The sequence below is a fragment of the Phaethon lepturus genome, unplaced genomic scaffold, assembly GCF_000687285.1.
Source record: "Phaethon lepturus isolate BGI_N335 unplaced genomic scaffold, ASM68728v1 scaffold8525, whole genome shotgun sequence".
Taxonomy (NCBI): domain Eukaryota; kingdom Metazoa; phylum Chordata; class Aves; order Phaethontiformes; family Phaethontidae; genus Phaethon; species Phaethon lepturus.
The window spans coordinates 33,214-52,753 of NW_010542608.1; the positions used below are offsets into that span (position 1 = coordinate 33,214).

General features: G+C 40.1%; 1 protein-coding gene across 1 annotated transcript in view; it reads left to right on the top strand.

Annotated features, from left to right (window-relative positions):
• LOC104621560 (unconventional myosin-Va-like) overlaps nt 1-19,540 on the top strand; it is a gene marked incomplete at both ends in the record, with an annotated part of 68,501 nt that overhangs the window by 13,761 nt on the left and 35,200 nt on the right. The window contains 5 exon segments of the mRNA XM_010288078.1: nt 10,425-10,581; nt 14,681-14,824; nt 16,044-16,125; nt 17,637-17,744; nt 18,251-18,357. Coding sequence (XP_010286380.1) covers nt 10,425-10,581; nt 14,681-14,824; nt 16,044-16,125; nt 17,637-17,744; nt 18,251-18,357 — 598 coding nt within the window.

Sequence of the window (19,540 nt, forward strand, 5' to 3'; positions counted from 1 at the left end):
AGTATTGCAGAATGGTTTTACCAAGCTGTTGTTGAAGAGGACCAAAAGATGCTTAAGAACTTCGGAGCGGCTCAGTTTGCAGCTGGAACAGACTAAAGAGAAATCAGGTTATGTATAATAGTAGTATTTCACCTTCATCTGGCACTTTCCATAAGCAGATCTCAAAGTCTGCCAGGAGAGATCAGTGTAATTATTTCAATTTTATAAGTTGAAACAGACATGGGGATTGGGAGAGCAACTTTGGTGAGTTCACCAAGGCAACAGAAGCAGGGCATAGAGCCCCTGAATCGAAAATCCTTATCCAGCATCTGATGACTTGATCACACCAGCTTGACAATCAAATATGTGAGAATAGAGTATTTAACTGATAGGGCAGCAGTTAAATGGGTTTCCTGGTAACATTCTCCCAAAGCTAATTTGTTTTGAGTATGCAAAAATTAACATCCTATATTTTGCATGCCTTCATTTCCTGCAGCATTAAGGGGTCTCTGTGCCAGGTAACATTATATTGCAGAACAACATTTGCTTTCACGCAAGGCTTCATCTCTTCCCTGCACTTTACAAATATGCACCAAAGTCTGTCTCCTTTAATAGTGGTATATCAATTTCTGCTTGTATAGAAGACAAGTAAGGCAGGGATGGTGTGCTGTGGCTGTGCCTGGATCAGCCCAGAGTTGGTCCCAGGTGCTGAGCTTCCGGCCCCCGGTCCTGTGCTCCGCATGTCCTCTTTTCTCTAGCGGCTAAGGAAGATGTCAGTGAGAAATGTTCCAGTTAAAAAACCAGTTAAACTGGAAACGTATTTAGAAATGTGGTTAAAGAACGTGGTTAGCTGGACTAATGTTTCATGCCTATTAAAAAGGAATGATTTTACAAAGAATTAATTTATTGCTTAGTTGGGAGCAATTGTTGTGACTCAAGGTGCAGCTGAACAATTCTCTGAATTGTTAATGCGTGGTGTCTGTGAAGACCGGGATGTGTCAGGTCAGAGCATGTTAGATCCAGATAGTCACAATAAACCCATGGGTACAGGGTGTGCAGGTGGAACAGACTAAGAAATGCGGCTGCTGTTCTGCGCAAGAAGTGACGCTTGCTCCTGGGGCATAGCACTGGTAACTAACTTTTTATTTTCTTTTTTTTCCCTCCCATCACATCACCATGGAATGGTTCAAAGCACTTTAGTCTCTAATAATTAATAATCCTTAGTGCTTACATAGCACTTTGCACATTCTGGGCATTTTACAAAAGTTACCTTGCTAATCCACACAACAGCCCTTCGAGGGTGGAAGAAATAATTATCTGTATCAGGCCACACCTTTTGGGATGTGCCAATACAAGTGCATTTGGAGGCTTTGGCACTGGGAACGCTGGGATGACGTGGCTCTGCAGGGAAGGAGGGGCTGTGCCGCTGTGCAAAGGAGCACTTCAGGGAGGAAACTTTAAAAATGATGGAAGAGGTTTTCCTGCAGTACAGGTGAAGGCAGAGTGCTGGGGTGGCATTTATTGGTGCTGCCTGGTTGCAGGGGAGACCTCCAGAGGAAGGTGACCTCCCAGGGAGAGGGGCTCAGCAGCTGCATAAAGAGAATGGAAAGATGTGCTTGCCTTCTGTGGGCTATAGGAAGCAGCTGGAAAGTCGGCGGACAAAACGGGGGTGCTTTCCCATGTTAAGAAGGCCTTTTAAGAGCAAAATCCAGAAACAGGGGATAACAGAACTTATTTAGGGCTGCAAAGAACTTTGTGATTAAAATAGTTTGTTCGGAAGGTTGACGAAGGGCAAGATGTTGCCTCCTGCCCTCAATGTGAGAGGTGCTGGGAAGGCTGCCCAGACCTGGCTGCTGCTGTTCTCGATTGGTCTGAGGGCATTAGAAAACTGCTGAATGAATTCTTGGTTTTTTATTTACCGAACAGCTAAATTACTTTTATTTGAAAAACAAATCCTGGGTTTGTAGAGTTGCCAATTTTTATAATGGCTCCTAACAGATGCTGCACACCCTGGGCTGAATTTCAAAGGCCTTTGCACTGAACAAGTGCTGCTAAACATGTACAGCCTTGTTTGCTGCCACACAACTCCGTGCTTAGGCAAAGGTGAGGCTAAATATATTGCACTGACTTGTGTTAAAACGTTCCAGGACTGGTGGGTTTTACAGCTGCCTTTCATTTTAGGGTAAGTGTAAAAAGCAATTTCGGTCTTTTAGAAAAGCAAATAACCGTAGGGATGGAAGCGTCGCAGAAAAGGGGAGCACGATTGCCCAAAGAGTGAACCTGGGACCTACCCTGACGGGGAGCTGGGCAGGGCAGGTGTTGGGGAGAGCACAGGCTGGTGCGCTCTGCAAAAAAATCCTTGTACCTCTCCCAAACCACATTTTGTGCTGAAAAAAGAGAGTGTCCTGGGAAAAAAAAGTGCATGTACTTTGGTTTCAAGTTTTACAATCACTGGTATTTCTAGGAAACACTGTATTTATTTCTGCATTTATTGAAGTCAGACCTATTTAATGAGCCTTCAGCTGAGATGTGCAAAACCTCATCATTTCATCTTGTACCACGGATTTGTCCTTTCGTTGCTTTATTCTTTTCCCTGCATTCTTCTGATATGCATCCTCTTTCCTACGCTGGAAGATGCCCAGTCCCTGGAAGACAGTGCTCCCTTCAGCCTGCTGGGGCTGGCCTTCTGCAGCTGGCGAGTTCCTTCCTAAATTTCATAAGTTAATCAAACTGCTTTCTATGAAGCTCAAAAAACGTTCAATACTACAGAGAATTCTTAACTTTATATTGATAACTGATGAAAGCCAATAGATTTCACAAGAAAGGAGTTTAAAATCTTCTCTGTTTAAAATCTTTTAAAATCTTTTCCATTATTCCAGGGCTGAATGAGCTGTTTAGAACAGGTGGAGTATTAGCTGTATTTCTCTGTTCCTGTAATGTTGTGGTTTAACTAAGCAGTTGCTTAACTTAGTTTGCTGGCAGCTAAGCCCCACACAGCCATTGGCTCGCTGTCCTGGTGGAATGGGGGAGAGAATCAGAAGGGTAAAAGCTACTCTGCAGAAAATTAACTCTATCCCAGCCAAAACCAGCACAAACATCAATACTTCTAAGTTATTTGGGAACACCCATAAAGCAGTTACAATGATATTTAGCACCTCCACACTACTTTTATTTTCAGTGCGTTGTGTAAACCTCTTTTATTTCATCTTATCAATGAGGGAGTTATTTGGTAAATCTGTGCTCTTGCTTTTGTTATAGCTGCATGGGAGGAACCTGATCTTTATTGAACAGATTTGTTTAGTCATGCTGTCACATACAAAGATGTGTGAATGTTCTGACTGTAGATACTGCAGGTTATTTTGGTCCTATGCTGTCACAGATATGCAATGGGGATGCTGAGATACTGATTGCAAAAAATAAGATGCTTACTTAGGTCAGAGTTGTGTTTGCATTGCTAGAGACAGTTCATCATGTCAGCTGCATGTATGTATGTGTATCCTTGCACAGTTTGGACATCTGCTTTGTAGTGTAGGGTGTAAAACATGTCACTTATCTTAAACTAGGTTTGCATTGGTCCCTGGTTAATCCTATGGCTCTTGGAGTAGCTGCAGCTAATGGAAGTACAGCAAGATTTCAAACATGCCAGCATTTCAGAATGAGTCCTATCTGACCTTTCAGTAATGTAATTTGTTTTAAAGTACTTTTCTTGAGTTGGTTTTCCTGCTGCTGTAATTCATCTGTAGGATGGCATATCACCAAGTTCCTTTTCTGTCTTTGATGGGCACGATGCACGTTCATGTTAATGGTAATGATGTGTGTACACCAAGAACAGGATCTATCCCAAATGTTCCCTGAGTCACAGGTTGCTTCCCGGGATTTTGTGTCAGGTTCTTTGATCATTCAAAATTCACTGTTTTGAAAATGTAAAGTCATTTCAGGCTTACAAGTCTGTCTTATTACCACAGAACGGTAGAGGAACAGCAGTGAGATGAAGCAGAGCAGGCTGTCACTGCTAGATTAAATACAAGCTATTTATTGTGGTGTTCTTGCATTGAAGCAGTAGGAAATTTAAATGTTTGAAGGCTGCAGGATCAGGCCTTTGGCAGCAGCTTGTGCTGTTTCAGTTTTAATAAAACATGAAACTGTCATGTGCCATGGGGTTAGTGCCTTTAACCATAACCTAAACTTGTTATTCCAAAAGAAAAGAGAAAACCAGTAGCAACTCCACAAAAAAAGGCAGTAGATTTAATTCAACTTCTTGGCACTGGAGCAGTGAGGGGAGCAGACGTCCTGAAGGTGGTGGCCTTCAAACCACCCTGACAAGGACCTTCCCTAAAAACATCAGCACCTTCACAGTGTCCTCAAGGCTAACAAACGTAGATGATTTAGGATCAAAGGCAAAGTATGTACTTTGTACTTATTGCCCTGTTTTTTGGTCTCTGCATTTTATATTAAGTATATCTCAGATCTTTTCTGCCAATCTCATCAATGTTATATGGCATTGAGATGACTCAACTTTGAAGTAGTTCATCACAGGCAAGCGTTTCAAAGTCCATATCAGATGCTTTTAATATCAGCTGTTAATGATATACTTTTGCCTGGTAGAGATGCTGGTGGCTTGGGTATGAATGGATTGATAAGAATATTGAGGTTGATATCAGTAATTGTGTCTTCCTTTTGTTTGTTTTCCTAGGCTGATGTTTTTGTGGTGTGTGTGCTTACATACAGCTATTTGACATTACTTGCTGTGGAGTCATGAGCCTGAAAGACAAGATCAAGTGATACATCCGATGCATCACTCATAGGAAGCAAAAAAACCAGAAAAGCAATGTTGTGCTTTGATGATTAAATTGAATAGCTCTGGGCTTCTTTAATCTGCTCTGAAATGCTTATTGATGGATAGGTTTTTAACTGTTTTAGTGTTCCTGCTTCAGAGAGGGAACACTAAAAAAAAGGCACCTCCTCTATTGGTATGGAGGAATAAGGTATACAAAGATATCTGTAGGGATTTTTCAGTCTATATGTCTTGATTATCCTGATGTGTTTGGACAGTTTGCTATGGAAATAACGGCTATGATGCAGTAAGCTGTTTTGGTTTTTGAGGGAACCAGCTTCAGTGGGTGTAGTGATCTTAAGGAATGGAAGTTGTTTGAAAATTGACAACTTTGCCTTTAATGTTAGTAACTTGAATGTGTCATTTCTTGCATTGTTTTTTCTTTTTTGCCTCAATTTTTCCATTGGTCAACTGATACCATTAAAAGGTGCCTTAGATAATGACAGCTTTCAATGATTAATCTGTGTTGTTGCAGCACTCTGTACACATTGAAGGTGCCCAGTGACAGTCTTGCTCTTGCTTCCACTGCAGCTGACAACTGTGCCCTCCTGGGAGTAGTGTTTCTTCCATTCTGAGCCCTTCTGAAAGCATCTCCCTTAGATTTCTATGAAATGCAGAATTTGAAGTTAGTGGCAGTCAATACTATTAAAAGTATTACATTAAGATATATGCACATCCTCAACAAAGGTGTTTTTTTTCATGTCTTGAAAACAAGAATTTTTTTTTTTTTTTTTTAAAACCCACTTTCTGGTTTCTTGTGCATTGTCATTTCATTTGTATTCTGCAAAACCCTTTTCTGTATGTAAGATATCTCAGGTCAGTTTGTAGTACTTCTTTGTTTTTTTTCTCTTTTCCTCCTTCCCCCGATGCTGAACCTCCTTTGAGCAGAAGCTGTCTTCAGTGTTGAATTTTTAAATGGTTTTTCAAAGCATAAAAAAACCCCTGCTGGAATGTAGGTTGTAATTTCAAACTTCCAGGAGTTAGGTAAATCTACATCTATTCTGTTCTGGCACTCTGACAGCGGATTTCCTCATAAACGTATTGCCTGTCAACAGAATTTCGTAGGTAAAGCAAAATTGTCTTTAAAATTTACCAGCCTACGCACAAATCTCTTTCTGTGCTTTACCAGAATTCTGATATGAAAAATTAGTGACATTTATTGCTCATTCTATGGCCATTACTTGTCATAAGAAGTGGAGTTGTGTATGGCTTGGATACAGCCTCTGAATATTACCTTTCAAAATTAGGCATCAGCATTATTTTTGTGATATATTAAATTATCAGTTACATATTCCGTAGTGTGTTACTGTTGTTTTATTTGACAAGAATACAAGAATGTGTTGCCCTCACATGACTCTTAAAATACAGGCCTGAGGGAATGAATATGGAAGATTTCTGAATCAAGTCCTCTGCTACTACAAGCAATCTCAGCCTATCATTTCACATTTCAGCTTGTGAAATGTTTGGGCCTATCATCTTAAAACTGAAGATTTATTTTGGTTTAGTCATTCCTTTATTCTTCTGCACTCTTCAGAAATGGCAAAAGCTGAATGTGGTCCTGACCGATGCCTGAAGGTAACGCTTTGTGTTTCCGTGAATGGTAAACTGCTCCCAGTCAGTCTGTTTCAGTCTGCTGGGGTTAAACAGCTTAGTACTGTATCACCATAATGTAGTTCCGCATCCTAAGATGCGATCGTTATCCACCTTTAGGTGCAAGGAGACTCCTCCACCTTCTCATCTCCTAGCTTGCTTTCCCTCATTTCTGTTTGTAAAAGCATAATTAAAATATTCTCTCCATTCAGAAGTAGTCTTAATTTTAAAATCAGCTAATTATGTAACTTATTCAGGGAAAAAGCTCCAAGAAGATGAAGCAGTATTGCATAGATAATGGATTGTGTCGTCAGGCTGCAGAGTGGTCTCACACATAATGCTGTTGCCCTACGTGTTTCATTGGCTGAAAGTTTTAATTATAGCTTTTTTTCTGACTGGTGACATGTTAAGTGCCCAAAATGTCAGGTTGAAGGTTGGGGGCTAATGATTTAACTAAAAATAACTCCAAAGGTGTTACTTATACTTGAGAAGGAACTCAGGGTGTTTTTACTTGTGTTTTCTGGGGATTTTTTCCCTTTGTTTTGGTTTCGTTTTTTTGTTGTTTTGTTTTGGTTTTAATGCAGCCTGATTACGACAATTTCATTTGACATAAGTAGAGGTTATACTTTAGATGGACCATCGCTTATACCAAACCATAAAAAATAATTCTCACCACATTTCATGCACTATCCAAGGTACTTTGATTCTATTTTACTAGTTATTTTCTTTTCAATGTGGCATTTTGTTCCTTTAAAGTTCAATGACATAAAAGAGCCCTCTGCTGAGCTGACACAGCTGCCTGGCAGGACCACCCCGCCCTCCTTGAAAGACCAAGTCTCTTGCTGCCTCTGGTAAGACGTCCACATGCCAAGTCTTCCCTGGGGTTGTGGCAGTAACAGCTCATCCCCTGCCGCTGCTGTCTTCGGGGTGTTGCGTTACGCTGTCCTTTCTCCTTCAAATGTTGAGTGTGATCTTGGGCATTTTGTTATGTTTTCCTTTCTCTCTGCCAAAAAGCAGAAAGAATAATATGCTAGAGGATGGTCACTCCAGTGTGTTAAAGCAAAACAATGGACTAATGTACTTTTGAAGACAAGAGTGGCTCTGAGCATGGATGGAGCGCTGGCAGGGCGATGAGAGAGGACTCTGCTGCGGACAATGAGCGAGCCCTTTGTTTCCCATGAGCGCCTTAGCTGCTGCAAACACAAATATTCATTGCAGAAGAGATGGCAGCAATGTTTTCAGCTCACACAGAGCGGGCTGTATCTTCTCTAGGTGAATTTATGAAAAGTGTATATGTGTATGTTCTTATACAGTAATATAATAATGGATCCCTTATTCCTGAGAACATGAATGAGTGCTAAGGAGAAGAGTACGTCATCGTATCTTATGACGTGGGGGAAGGAAACTCTAGGCTAATTAGCAATGATATTTTTAAGGAGAAATTATTTCAGCCTCATTTTTTTCATTAAATGTCTTTGAAAACATGGAGCTCCCTCCTCTGCAGCGCTCTGAAGAGCCCAGTGTTTGCTACCACTCCTGAGCTCCCGACGAGGGACTAGGGACTGCAAAACCAGCGTGCACTTTCCATGCTCTCACACATGTCTTTCAGGGGTGCGACAGTTAGAATGAGACACCTTTATTTTGATGTTCCTCTCTTGGCAACAGAGTTAGGTTTTTTGTTGATAGTTTTGTCAGAGGTTGTTTTGTAGTGCTAAGGTTGCATTACTTTGTTTTCTGAAAGTCTTCTGTACTTTGTGAACTAAGCTAAAAATAAGCTTAATCATCAGAGGATACATTTCATAGGGACTTGAGCTTCCCAAGTCTTCATATATTTAATGAAACATGAAGCACAGCTGTTGATGTACAGATGAGAAGCTTGTTATGTTGTTGCCAGTCTCCTGTGTTAGGCAGCTCCTAAAATCAAAACAGAAGTTTCATATTTTAGAATGCTATGCTTTGGGGGGTTTTTTTTCCTATTTGAAAGGGCACAGGAGGAATAAAAGAGAGCCATGCCAGTCCTATGAATAAATTGTTCTCTGTTTTTGACTCACTGCAGGAACTGTCTGTGTGAGAGGAGAATTGTTTGTTATGAGTTGTCCCATTTAAGCCTAAACGTTATGCCTTCGGTTGGACTTCTCCCATGTCCTTCCACTGCTCTTTTCGACCATAAGAATCCATATAACTCACACCGCCTCCTGACGTGCAGAGCTACAGTATGCCTCGTGCACGTCTGTCTGCCGCTGGTGGACTCTGGGAGCGGGAATGGGGAAGAAGCAAGAATGTTTCTTCTTTCTTTCCCAGGTGGAGATCTTCATCGCTACTGCAGGCCATCCCAGGCACCACAGACCTCCCTCAGGAGGGTGTGCTGCAGGCTTGATGGCCGCTGTAAGGAGAGGTCTCATCAGCGGGTGCTTTCCTTTTCCTGTGGCCAAGGCTGGCACCTCTGGCAGTTCAGTCTTTGTAACCCCGCCTGTCAAGCTGAATGGTTACGCTTTCCCACCGAGGCTGACAGCTTGGTGTATGTGAATGTGTGAACTGTGCTGTAGTCATTCACACCTATCGCATGTGTTAAATGGAAGTGGAGAACATAAAATTAGGTTGCTTTGGTCTTCCTAACACTTCCCTATTAAATTTAAATCGGCACTGAGCCCTTTCAAGTAACTTACTTTTACCAAAATGTGGAAAACCTGTGTGAACCGATGCCTTTGTTTGGTCAAACGGATCCGACCTTGGCTCTCCTGGAGATGCGCGATGTAACCAGAGACACCTTTAGCCTGTGTCTTTGTGCAGCATGAAGTAGATGTTGGAATTGTGCTCTTATCTGGGGGCTTGGTGATGTTTTGTAACATAGGTAATAGCTTGAGAGTAGCCATGTGATCTGTAATCTAGCTTCATAATTTCAGCAGCAGCTTTTTTTTGACCATCTCAGAAATAGAACCCCAGATCTTCTGGAGGACCTTTAGGTTACAGAAACCACAAATAGTTTTTCCATACATATTTCTTCACTTCCCCTGCGTAGCATTTACTGATGGCCTCAGCAGACTATATGTGCTGTCTGAACGTGTGTGTGCCTGAAATTTCATTCACAGTTACTGTGCTGTAAGTGCAGCCTGGTCTGGGGCTTGGCTATATTTTCTATGTTCCAGCCCCAGCTCTGTAAAGCTTTGGAGTAAAATTTTACTCCTTCTTTCTCTGCTTTCAAGTATGTAAGAGAATTAAGCTCACCCAGCTCATAGGAGTATTTTGAAATGTTCATTTTAACTTCTTTAGCTTTGGAAATATAAAAAACTGTATAAACATGTATGGTCTTTATTTTAAAAGATTCAGGCTATATAAATGCTAATTTCTATTCTTGTTATTTTGTAGTGTGTTTATTAGTCGTACAGTTGGGGTTTATGGATAGAGCCCTCTTTGAGATGAGACAAAATGGTTCTAGTAGCAAATGGAGATTAATTTTTTTAAGTGAAAAGAAATTACTTCACAACAAAGGGATTGTCTTCGCTCCAGAGCTGCTATTTGTGTCCTGAACAGCCCTGCTTGAATTTTTCAGGTTCAGAACAATTCTGGGAAAAGCTGGCGATTAGGTCAGAAGGACGAAAGATTTCTGTTGCTGACTCTGCTGTTGATTTCTCTATCTGTAAGATGGCATTAATGATCTTTACTAATGAGCACTGATAGCTTAGTGGAGCACTGTACCACAGACTCTGGATAGAAGTAGCTGCAGAAGCACGTAGTGAATAGTGGTAACTGGTACTTTACTGTAGCCAGGTTCTCCAGAGCAGCCCTGCTGGCTGGCTGGACTGTCGCGGCAGCATCAATCCTGACCGGGCATCCTGGCTGCAGGCAGTCCAGTCAGCCGTTCAGGCAGCTTGGTCACTAACAGCCTTGTTTCTGCCACATGCATTTACATTATTGCTGTGTTGCTAACATGTATGGTGGAAGGGTTGTTGCCAAGTTGGGGATACAAAAGGTCAGTGTCCTTGAGAGAACAGCTGGTAATTAACATGTCTTTGTCTTTCAGAGATGAGCGAAATCAGTCAATCATTGTCAGTGGGGAATCTGGAGCCGGAAAGACTGTCTCTGCTAAGTACGCCATGAGGTACTTTGCCACAGTCAGTGGATCTGCCAGTGAAGCCAATGTTGAGGAGAAGGTCTTGGCCTCCAACCCTATCATGGAGGTAAGAGAGCTACTGCACTAAGCCCCACCCTCCAGCTGCGGTTATTATTCTGGGGCTAACATAAGCATTCAATAGAGGGAGCAATCCATACTTTTTTTTAAGGCTCAAAGAACCTAGAATAAATTTAAAATAAATAATAATAAATAAATAAATAAATAAATTTTAAAATTTTGTTTTTAATCTATTTACGAGGAGGTGCCTTAGGCATCATTTTGTGTAGTATTTCTGAAAGACTGAGAGAAGACTGGAGGCAATGTTTCAGTACTGTTAATGTGTTTCACATAACAAAGTAATTTTTATATAAATACTGCTTTAAATCTATTCAGCTTTGTAACAGTGGTAGTTCCCAGACCGCTGGCCAAATGCAAGCGCAGAAGACTTTTTGTGCGTAAAATTGCAAAGAGGATTAAAACTTCTGGTCTTACACATCAAACATGTACATCACGCAGTGGGGCAGGTAGATTATACTTGGAAGTGAAGAGAGTTGTTCAGTAAAGCAAATGTTCAATTTTAGGAAATGCGATTACAGAAGATAGACTGAGAAAGCGAAGTTACATGAAGTGCACACAGTTTCTTTCAGAGGGGAAAAAGACAACTGAAGATGTAATTTTGCTATAATTACCTCAGACTAATGTTTCAGTTCTGGAAATTGGTGTAACTAACTGTAGTCAAGTCCCAAAGCCCTTGGCTTGGGAGTGTAGGTGGCTTGGGTGCTGGTGATAGACCGTGAGATAACATGTACAGTTGCCTCCTGCTTCAGGATCTCTGTTCTCTGGAGAGCTCAGGAGGTGCTGTAATTCTGCTGTTGTGGCCAAACAGAAAACATTTCTTAGGCTCTGAATTGTTTTTTGTGTCTTTGCCTACATGTCTAGATTCAAGTTGTAGCTGAAGTTAAGGAACTATGTTAAGAAATGATTAATCAGAGAGACGCAGTCTTGGGGGAATACCTTGAGAGAAGTAGCACTGTCCATGGGCACAATAAGTCCAATGCGCACGCCCATTGGACAACCTAATAAAATGCTTAGGACAACTGATGCCTTGGCAGATGTTTAGCATCTCTATGCAATAGTGTGACGTTTGGATAGACATGAATTAAACGGAGAGCGCGCAGTGAAATGTGAAATGCAAAATGCTGCCATTGTTTTCTTTCTCAGGTATTTTTAAAAATGGGCTATGCTTTATTCCTTCTTTCCTTCTGGCATGAGGAGTTCATGATACTCAAACTATAGCTGCCCCATCACAGTTGTGTGTGTTCTGTTGCAAGGTAATCGTGCCTGGTTTGTGGTGCTGGGGGGTGTTTTGCAACTGTTTTGTGGGATAAAACAAGCTGTGCCACGATGGGCAGCGGGCTCTGCTGTTGAGGGGTCCAAATGTCCAGCTATGGGAGGAAGCCAGGGGAGCTGAGCCTTGCCTTGAGCTGCACCTACCCCAGCGGGAGCAGGCTGGGCCCTGGGGAGCCATGGCAGTTTTGCAGGCGTGAGCTCATCCCGGAGTACTCCTTTCACTGCTCCAATGTTTGCAGTGTCATACCATCGTTGGCCAGGTTGAGATTCGGTGCATGGCTAACAGGACCGGGGGTGCCAAACGCCCCTCCTGCCTTCCCCTGCACACCGCAGAGGTGGTACCTGGGGCCTAGCAGGCGGCCCCGTCCTCACCGCCTGTCTGCTAAGTGACGGCTACCGCAAGAGATTCGGCGGGATGGGTCGGGTCTGCAGTTTGCTATTTGTTTGCTGAGTGAAATACAAACCGTCTACAGGTTTCCCTGTGCCACTTCTTTTGTTTGGTCTCAAAACCTACACAAACATCCTTCGCTCTCACTTCTTGGACCCCACCTCCCAATTAGTGGCCATCACCTTTACCACTAATTGTCTGATTTAATTTCCAAAGCAAGGAAATTTAAATTAAGGACCAGAAATTAACTTCTAATCCACTAAAAATCTAAATAGATGGTGGTGCTTTATCTTTATTTTCTAGGCATAACAACAATTTCACGAACCTGGGTATATCTAAAATTTAAAATACTTTAAAAATTGTTATAATTGGATGAAAGTTATGCTTTTAACTTCAAACACATGAACTTTAAGTGAGCTTTAGAGTGAGTGTTGTGAAATCTGGTGTTGAGATGGAGTCTAGAACAGCAAAATTAATGTTTCGAACTCTGCAGTTGATAAATCAGCAGAAACACAAATTAACCGATGTAGATTAGGAAGAAAATGAGCAATTCATTTTAGAAACAGGAAACTCCTCATTTGCTAAATTGCTAATAAAATCTTAGCTTTGGACAACCTAAACATCAGCGTTGTATGAGCTACCATCATTGGTGTCAGAATTTCACATCATCTTTGCCTACTAAGTAGTAGTCAATAACTCTGTACAGTTTTCCTATTGCAAATTTAGGAATTGTCAAGTCTTAAAACACATCTTTTACATGCAATTTCCTGCCTTTCATTCTTTCTTGCCCTGTATAGCTACGTGAATTGTACAGCTTAGTATGTACTCTGGTAAGCAATCTTATAATACCAAAGACTTTAACTGTTATTTTTTAAGTAATACCTTTCAAAGTAGTAATTGGTTTCTGAAAATATTGTAATATTATATTGCTACCACCACCACCACAATATATGACAGTAGCAATAATTTTAAAAGACAAGAAATGCGGTTTGAGTATGTTCAGTTTGAATGAATTCAGTATTTCTTAGAACTGCAGAGATGCAATTTGTTCTTGTATCCTTTATAGCAACCATTCATCTGATACCGCTTTGACATCTGCTCGGTTGGGCGTGCGTGATGCTGCTGCTGTAATGGGGTTTCTGAAAGTCTAATCCCCGCTTCCCGTGCTGTACCCGGCTAACCCTTACTGGCCTTCTGTTTACAGATTTGGAATAGCGATACTCAGCATTGCTATTTGCTCTCATTTGTTTTCCCCAAGTTTTAGTTCAGTACAGACTTCCTGTGGATGGCTACGTGAACTAGGACACTAGGACGTAGACGCAACTCTGTGCTCTTTAGTTATGGTGCACTTCAGAGTTAGGTACTTGATAACATACGCACAGTGGCATATGATAAAAGGCAGCGCTCTGTATCTGAACTGCACCAAATGCCATTCCTTTTGGTACAGGGATACCATTAGGATTGTTCTGGAAGATGAATTACTGTATGATGTCTGAAACATGATCTCACTGAGAAGAGAAAATGCTTTTCTTTGAAGTTCAGCATGTTGTGATTTGCATGCCTTGAATTCTGATATATCCAGCTGGTACCTGTCGCAGGGTGAATCCTAACACTGATGGGGTAAGGCAGAGGCACACCAAGACCATTTAGGAACCACAGTCATCATTTTTCCTGGGTATCCCAAGACCATGTACTATAGAGGAAATACATTAAATATTGTGTATGAAGCTGTATTGAATTAATCTAAGAAAGTTAGAAATTAATCACAGGGCAGCATTGAAGACTCTCTGAGTCAGTAACCAAGCTGCTATGGAAGGGATTCAGTTTCAGGCAAATGGCAGGAGTCTGTACATTTTATAGGCATGCAGTAAATATTTTACGATGATGTGTTCGGGGAAGTATTTTGGAATTGTGGTTGATTATGGAGTAATAATAATAAACTGCTAGCCAGAGAGACTACAGGGGCTGTTTGCTGGTCTGTGGGTTTATGGTAGGTAGACTTACAAAGGATGCAAGTACTATACATATATCTGTACACATACCTATATGAAACTATACAGTGTGAAATAATTGTTATAGTTTTATTAAGTACTTAGAAGAAATCTGGGTGTATGTGAGCATTCTGAGACTCTTTAATTCCTTTTAAAAGACTTCAGAGCAATAAAGGATTTTTAGCTGGCAAATTAGACTATGTGAAAGTGAAATAATTGCTAGGAGGATCAGCTCCCTATCTTGTGTTAATGAAATAACCGTATCTATCTTGATGTAACTTGCTGACTGGGCGGAGATTGTTCTTTATTAAATTCTTGATTATTTTGAAACCAGGACAAAATTAATGTTGTTAAGCGTTAATGAGCCATGTAGATGATGCAATAGTTTTAATAATTTCTAAAAGCTGTTTAACCTTTACAATATTCCCTTTTTTCAGTCTATTGGAAATGCCAAAACTACAAGGAATGACAACAGCAGTCGCTTTGGGAAATACATTGAAATTGGTTTTGATAAGAGGTATCGAATCATTGGTGCTAACATGAGAACTTACCTCCTGGAAAAATCAAGAGTGGTGTTTCAGGTAATACTGATGCAATCTTCTTACTGTATATTTGTGTAACTATGCTAAAAAAGAATAATAAAAAGCTATCGCTTGCTGATACTAGTTACTTCTCCTAAGCGTTGGCTGTAATAATGTATTTGTAATATAACACATTTTGGGAGGGGGGAGAAAAGGAAAACCAAGTTACCCCTTCATTATATGACTTATTTGTAGTTCTAAAATGTGTATTAAAAAGACTGTGCATTTAAACATGAAATCGTTTCGGTGCACTACTAGATATGAATTTGTGCTTACCATAGTATTATAGAATAGGGCTTCAAAACCGAAGAGCTCTCTGTTGTGGTTTGTTTGTTGCTATCTTAGCTCACTTTCAATCTTGTTAAAACCCACTGCTATGACAATAATTATGAATGAGTCTTAATTGCCATTATTTAGGCAAATGAGGAAATGTAATTTCATCTTTCTTGAACTCTCTTCATTTTGCTATTTCATACTTGAACCGATCCACAACCTTTTTGTCTCCCACACTTCCTCTCCATCTTTGCCTACCTTATAGTCTAGAGCTCAGTAAAAATGGACTTATCCTTGACTGGCTGCCTAAAGGTATAAAGTAAATAATTACAGTTTGCATTATGTAGGGTATTGTTGTATATTATTGTTGTATATTTTAAAAATAAGAGACACTTCTTGCACATGGTTTAGCTGGAAGAGAGTAGTTTTTTCTTTTTTTTTTCTTCATTTTGAAGTTATGGAATTTAGAGCTCTTAAATTCAGAATTACGGTGTTGGTCATGAGTCATAAGCTGTGTTTGTCCTTCATTTTAAAATTCCAGCTTTGTCTTGTCAAGAAAGATACTCCCTTCACCAGCTTACTATAAATGCTGAGGCAAATGGTATTAGTTATTTCTGGAAAATGAAAAGCTTTTAAGTATGATCATTTGACCCACCCATAGAATCCTGATCTATATTTAATAGTAATCCACAGACCTGAAAAGTTAGATTGTACATTTTTTTTTTTAAATTAAGATGTCTGCATGCTTCTTGCTGTTGAAAATGGATTAAATTAAATTAATCAAGAAGGAAATCGTAGATGCTGATTTATATTTCCTTTTTCCATGCCGCTTCTATGCTCTTAATGTAATGCTAGAGAAAACATTAAAAATAGTAATTCTTTTCTACTGATGGTTGTTTCTGGCACTTAAGTTGCAAAAGGATAATAAATTCCTTTCTTTTTAAAGGCAGAAGAGGAGAGAAATTACCACATCTTTTACCAACTTTGTGCCTCTGCAGCATTACCTGAATTTAAAACTCTACGGTTAGGTATGAAATTCACATTCATTGTGTTGTGCTATTGTAGGTACAAAGCAGCATCTCTGAGCTTTTTGAGCTATAGAACCGAAAGAAGAACTGCTGGCTTTTAAATTCTAAACTTTTAAACCTTCAAATACTAAAATGTATTGGAAAATAACTGAAATGGCAGATCTCAGACTTTGTGTTTTTTAGATAAAATAAAAGTATTAGATTTGTTTATTCAGCCTACTCTAATACACTGCAGTTGTACTCACTAGGACTTACTATGTCCTGGATTCCAGAGCAGCTTTCCAGTGGCAAGGGTGAAATTCTCTTTTCTTGGTCTTTTAAAACCTTTTTACCATGGCTCCAGCTACTAGAGAATTTTACCATTTCTGGTATAAGCACCTGAAAAGGTTATTTTGCATCTGCATACTTTCACTTGGGATGTTACCAACAATTACTTTGCCATCTCTGCTAGCCTGGTGATCACAAAACTGATCAGTGAAATGTTTCATTTTTCAAATTAAAATGTTGATGAAGGGATGGTTTCTCATTTAACAGGAACTGGTACTTTGTAAAAGAAAGGCACGATGATGACTTTGGGACAGACAACCACCTTATAATTTCTAAAATTCAATATAAATTTCAGTGCTTCAGTATATTTTTAAAAGTTAGCTTCATAGTGGGAAAACTGCACAGCCTGTCAGTGCTGATTTCTGAAATATCTTTCTGGTTTTAAAGTGTTTCTCTGCTCTCCTGCACCATCCTGGCACATTCAGGATTCACATCTGCTGACACAGGAAAGAAATGAACTGATATAATTATAACTAAAGAAGCCATTTAGCAGACTCCTCTTTCAGCATTCTTGAAACCTTAGCAGATCAGAAGAAAACGAGTCTGTTACTGCAGCTGGAAGCATGCCACTGAAACCATAGGAATTACACAGTACCCAGGGAAGCTACTGCTTTCTCAGTGAAGCCCAGTGCTGTCCCCAGAGTGGTATGAAGCTACCAGTTCTCCAACCATGACTTCTCAGCCAGAACAGATCACAGATACTCATCAGACTGCATGAGACCATAAATTAGAAATGAGAAGAAAATAGGCAAAATAGATTTTTTTTTTTTTTTTTTTAAATATCCTGATGCAATAATAGCATAGTAGTATCTGCCACATAATTCCAAAGTGCTGCTGCTGTCAACTCTGCACCTATCACTTGGGTGGTTGGCTCGGACTTGGAGAATAATTGCTTCCAAAGCGATTATTCCACAAGTGTGGAAGTCTGAACCAAGGTTGCATAGAGAATATGCTTGAGGGCCTATTATCGGGACCAGGTAGCTTAAGAATACTTACTTGCACTGTTGAATCTTGAAAAAATTCTTTTCCAGAATAACAGGGACTATAAGCCAGAAAGCAAAAATAGGTTGATGTATTTCAAATCATGGATTTTGCTAAGACCAACTTATTCATTACACAGCTTTACAGATGTGCTGTGAATTTCTGTGTCAGTGTGTGTAAAAGATTTGTTTTTTTTCTTACAGGGAATGCAAATTACTTTCACTATACAAAGCAAGGTGGAAGCCCTGTAATTGACGGTGTCGATGATGCTAAGGAAATGATAAACACCAGGCAGGCCTGCACTTTGCTAGGTAATTTGTAAAAAACAGTCACATCTCAAATCCAGTATACTCGGTATACTAGCAAGTATTTTCTATATTGTTTGTGTATATTTTCTTCATACTCTGTTGTGTTTAAAATGAGGAGAGTTTGATAAACTTGGGGACTGAGATGTTTTTATTGCATTAAGAAGGTATTTATATTGCAGCAGAATCACATATCCAGTGTATGAGGAGCATGCATTATATGAACATAAATGGTGGATCCTCTTCGCGTAGCATATACAGCATTGAAAGTCATTGACAAAGCACTTTGGAACAGCAAATTAAATAGTTAATTTTAATGGATTTTTTTTGCATCTGATTGTGAAATGTTTTTAATAGAAGCAGAGCCAAGCAGTACTGTCAAATGCCAAAGTCTCTGAAAAAAACACACGACAGTCACCATTTTTCTCTTTTTAATAAAATTTTTCATCAACTGCAGCTCGTGGTTCTTTATTTCTCTCTCCATTCAAAATGATTTATTCATCATTTTTCAGGGATTAGCGATTCCTACCAGATGGGAATTTTTCGAATCCTTGCTGGCATCCTTCACTTGGGCAACGTGGAGTTTGCATCTCGGGATTCTGACAGCTGCACTATTCCTGTGAGTCATAGATGAGCTGAAGGGCATGGTTTCTACTCTGACAGTTCTGCCTTCTGCTTGCTTGCAGGGATCTCTTCTGAAAAAGATTAGCAATATAAAAACGCAAGCAATGTGTTTATTTCTAATTTGTTAACATTTTCACAGTTCTTTTTGCAGATGGATATAACTCTCCTCAGTTTAGAGGCTTTAGACAGTACTCTCTTTATTATGACAGTGTCCGCCTTAATTTTGTTTCAAAACTGTAATTGATCTGTCCTAGAAAAGTCTACCAGACAGGCTAGCTTTGAAGTCCTGCTCAGGTGTCTAGATCTTCATATTCCCACATGAATACGTTCCCTGCATTTACTGTGGTAAATGCTTTACAGGATGGTTTGTGTATTTTTTTTTTAGATGCCAACATGGCCTAAATAATTGTAAAGCAAACGCTTTGCAAAGTCATCTGGGATGTCTAGACATGAGCATAGGATATACAGATATGATTTGTGTGACTCATCTAGGTGTTGTGGTTTTTTTATCAGTCCTTTTTTACCTTTGTGGAGGTCAGCAATGAGGACTGTGTAGTCTGATCTGAAAAACACTTCCTCATTCGGTGGGGACCAAGGCTTCTTACTGAAGTCTGTATTCTGGAGATGAGAAACAAAAAAGATCTGGCTTGTCACTCTTCTCTTCCTTGAATTCACAAGGGACCTGTTTCTCCTTTTGCCTTTCCTTGAATGTCTACTGCTGGACTACCCAGCCTTCATCCTTCTTTTCAAATAGTAGTAACAGTTGCAGGGTTTTTTTCTCACTTTACTATCAGTCTCTCTCTGAAGAACCTGTAGTAGCAGTTTCTGGAGCTGAGACAACAGGTACTTTATCAGGTCACAGATGATCAGTGTGCCTGGTCTGACACCATCTGTCCATGGGATCTAATGAATAGCTGCTGTGAAACCACAGCCATAGTCTGGCTCTTTGGTGTGTCTTCAGAAGGTTTTCACTACAAGGAAAGCATCATTTAACGATCACAGGTAGAAAGCTGATGAGCCCCAGGACATGATGAGCTAGCCTGTGTTATAGTGGGTATCTCCAATGCAGGAATCCCACTGAATGAGCTGGTACAAAGCTGCAAGTTCCTGTGCAATCCCATCCTGATGTGGTAAACATCTAGCAGGCGGTGGTAAATGTCTGCTCAACGGCATCCGCT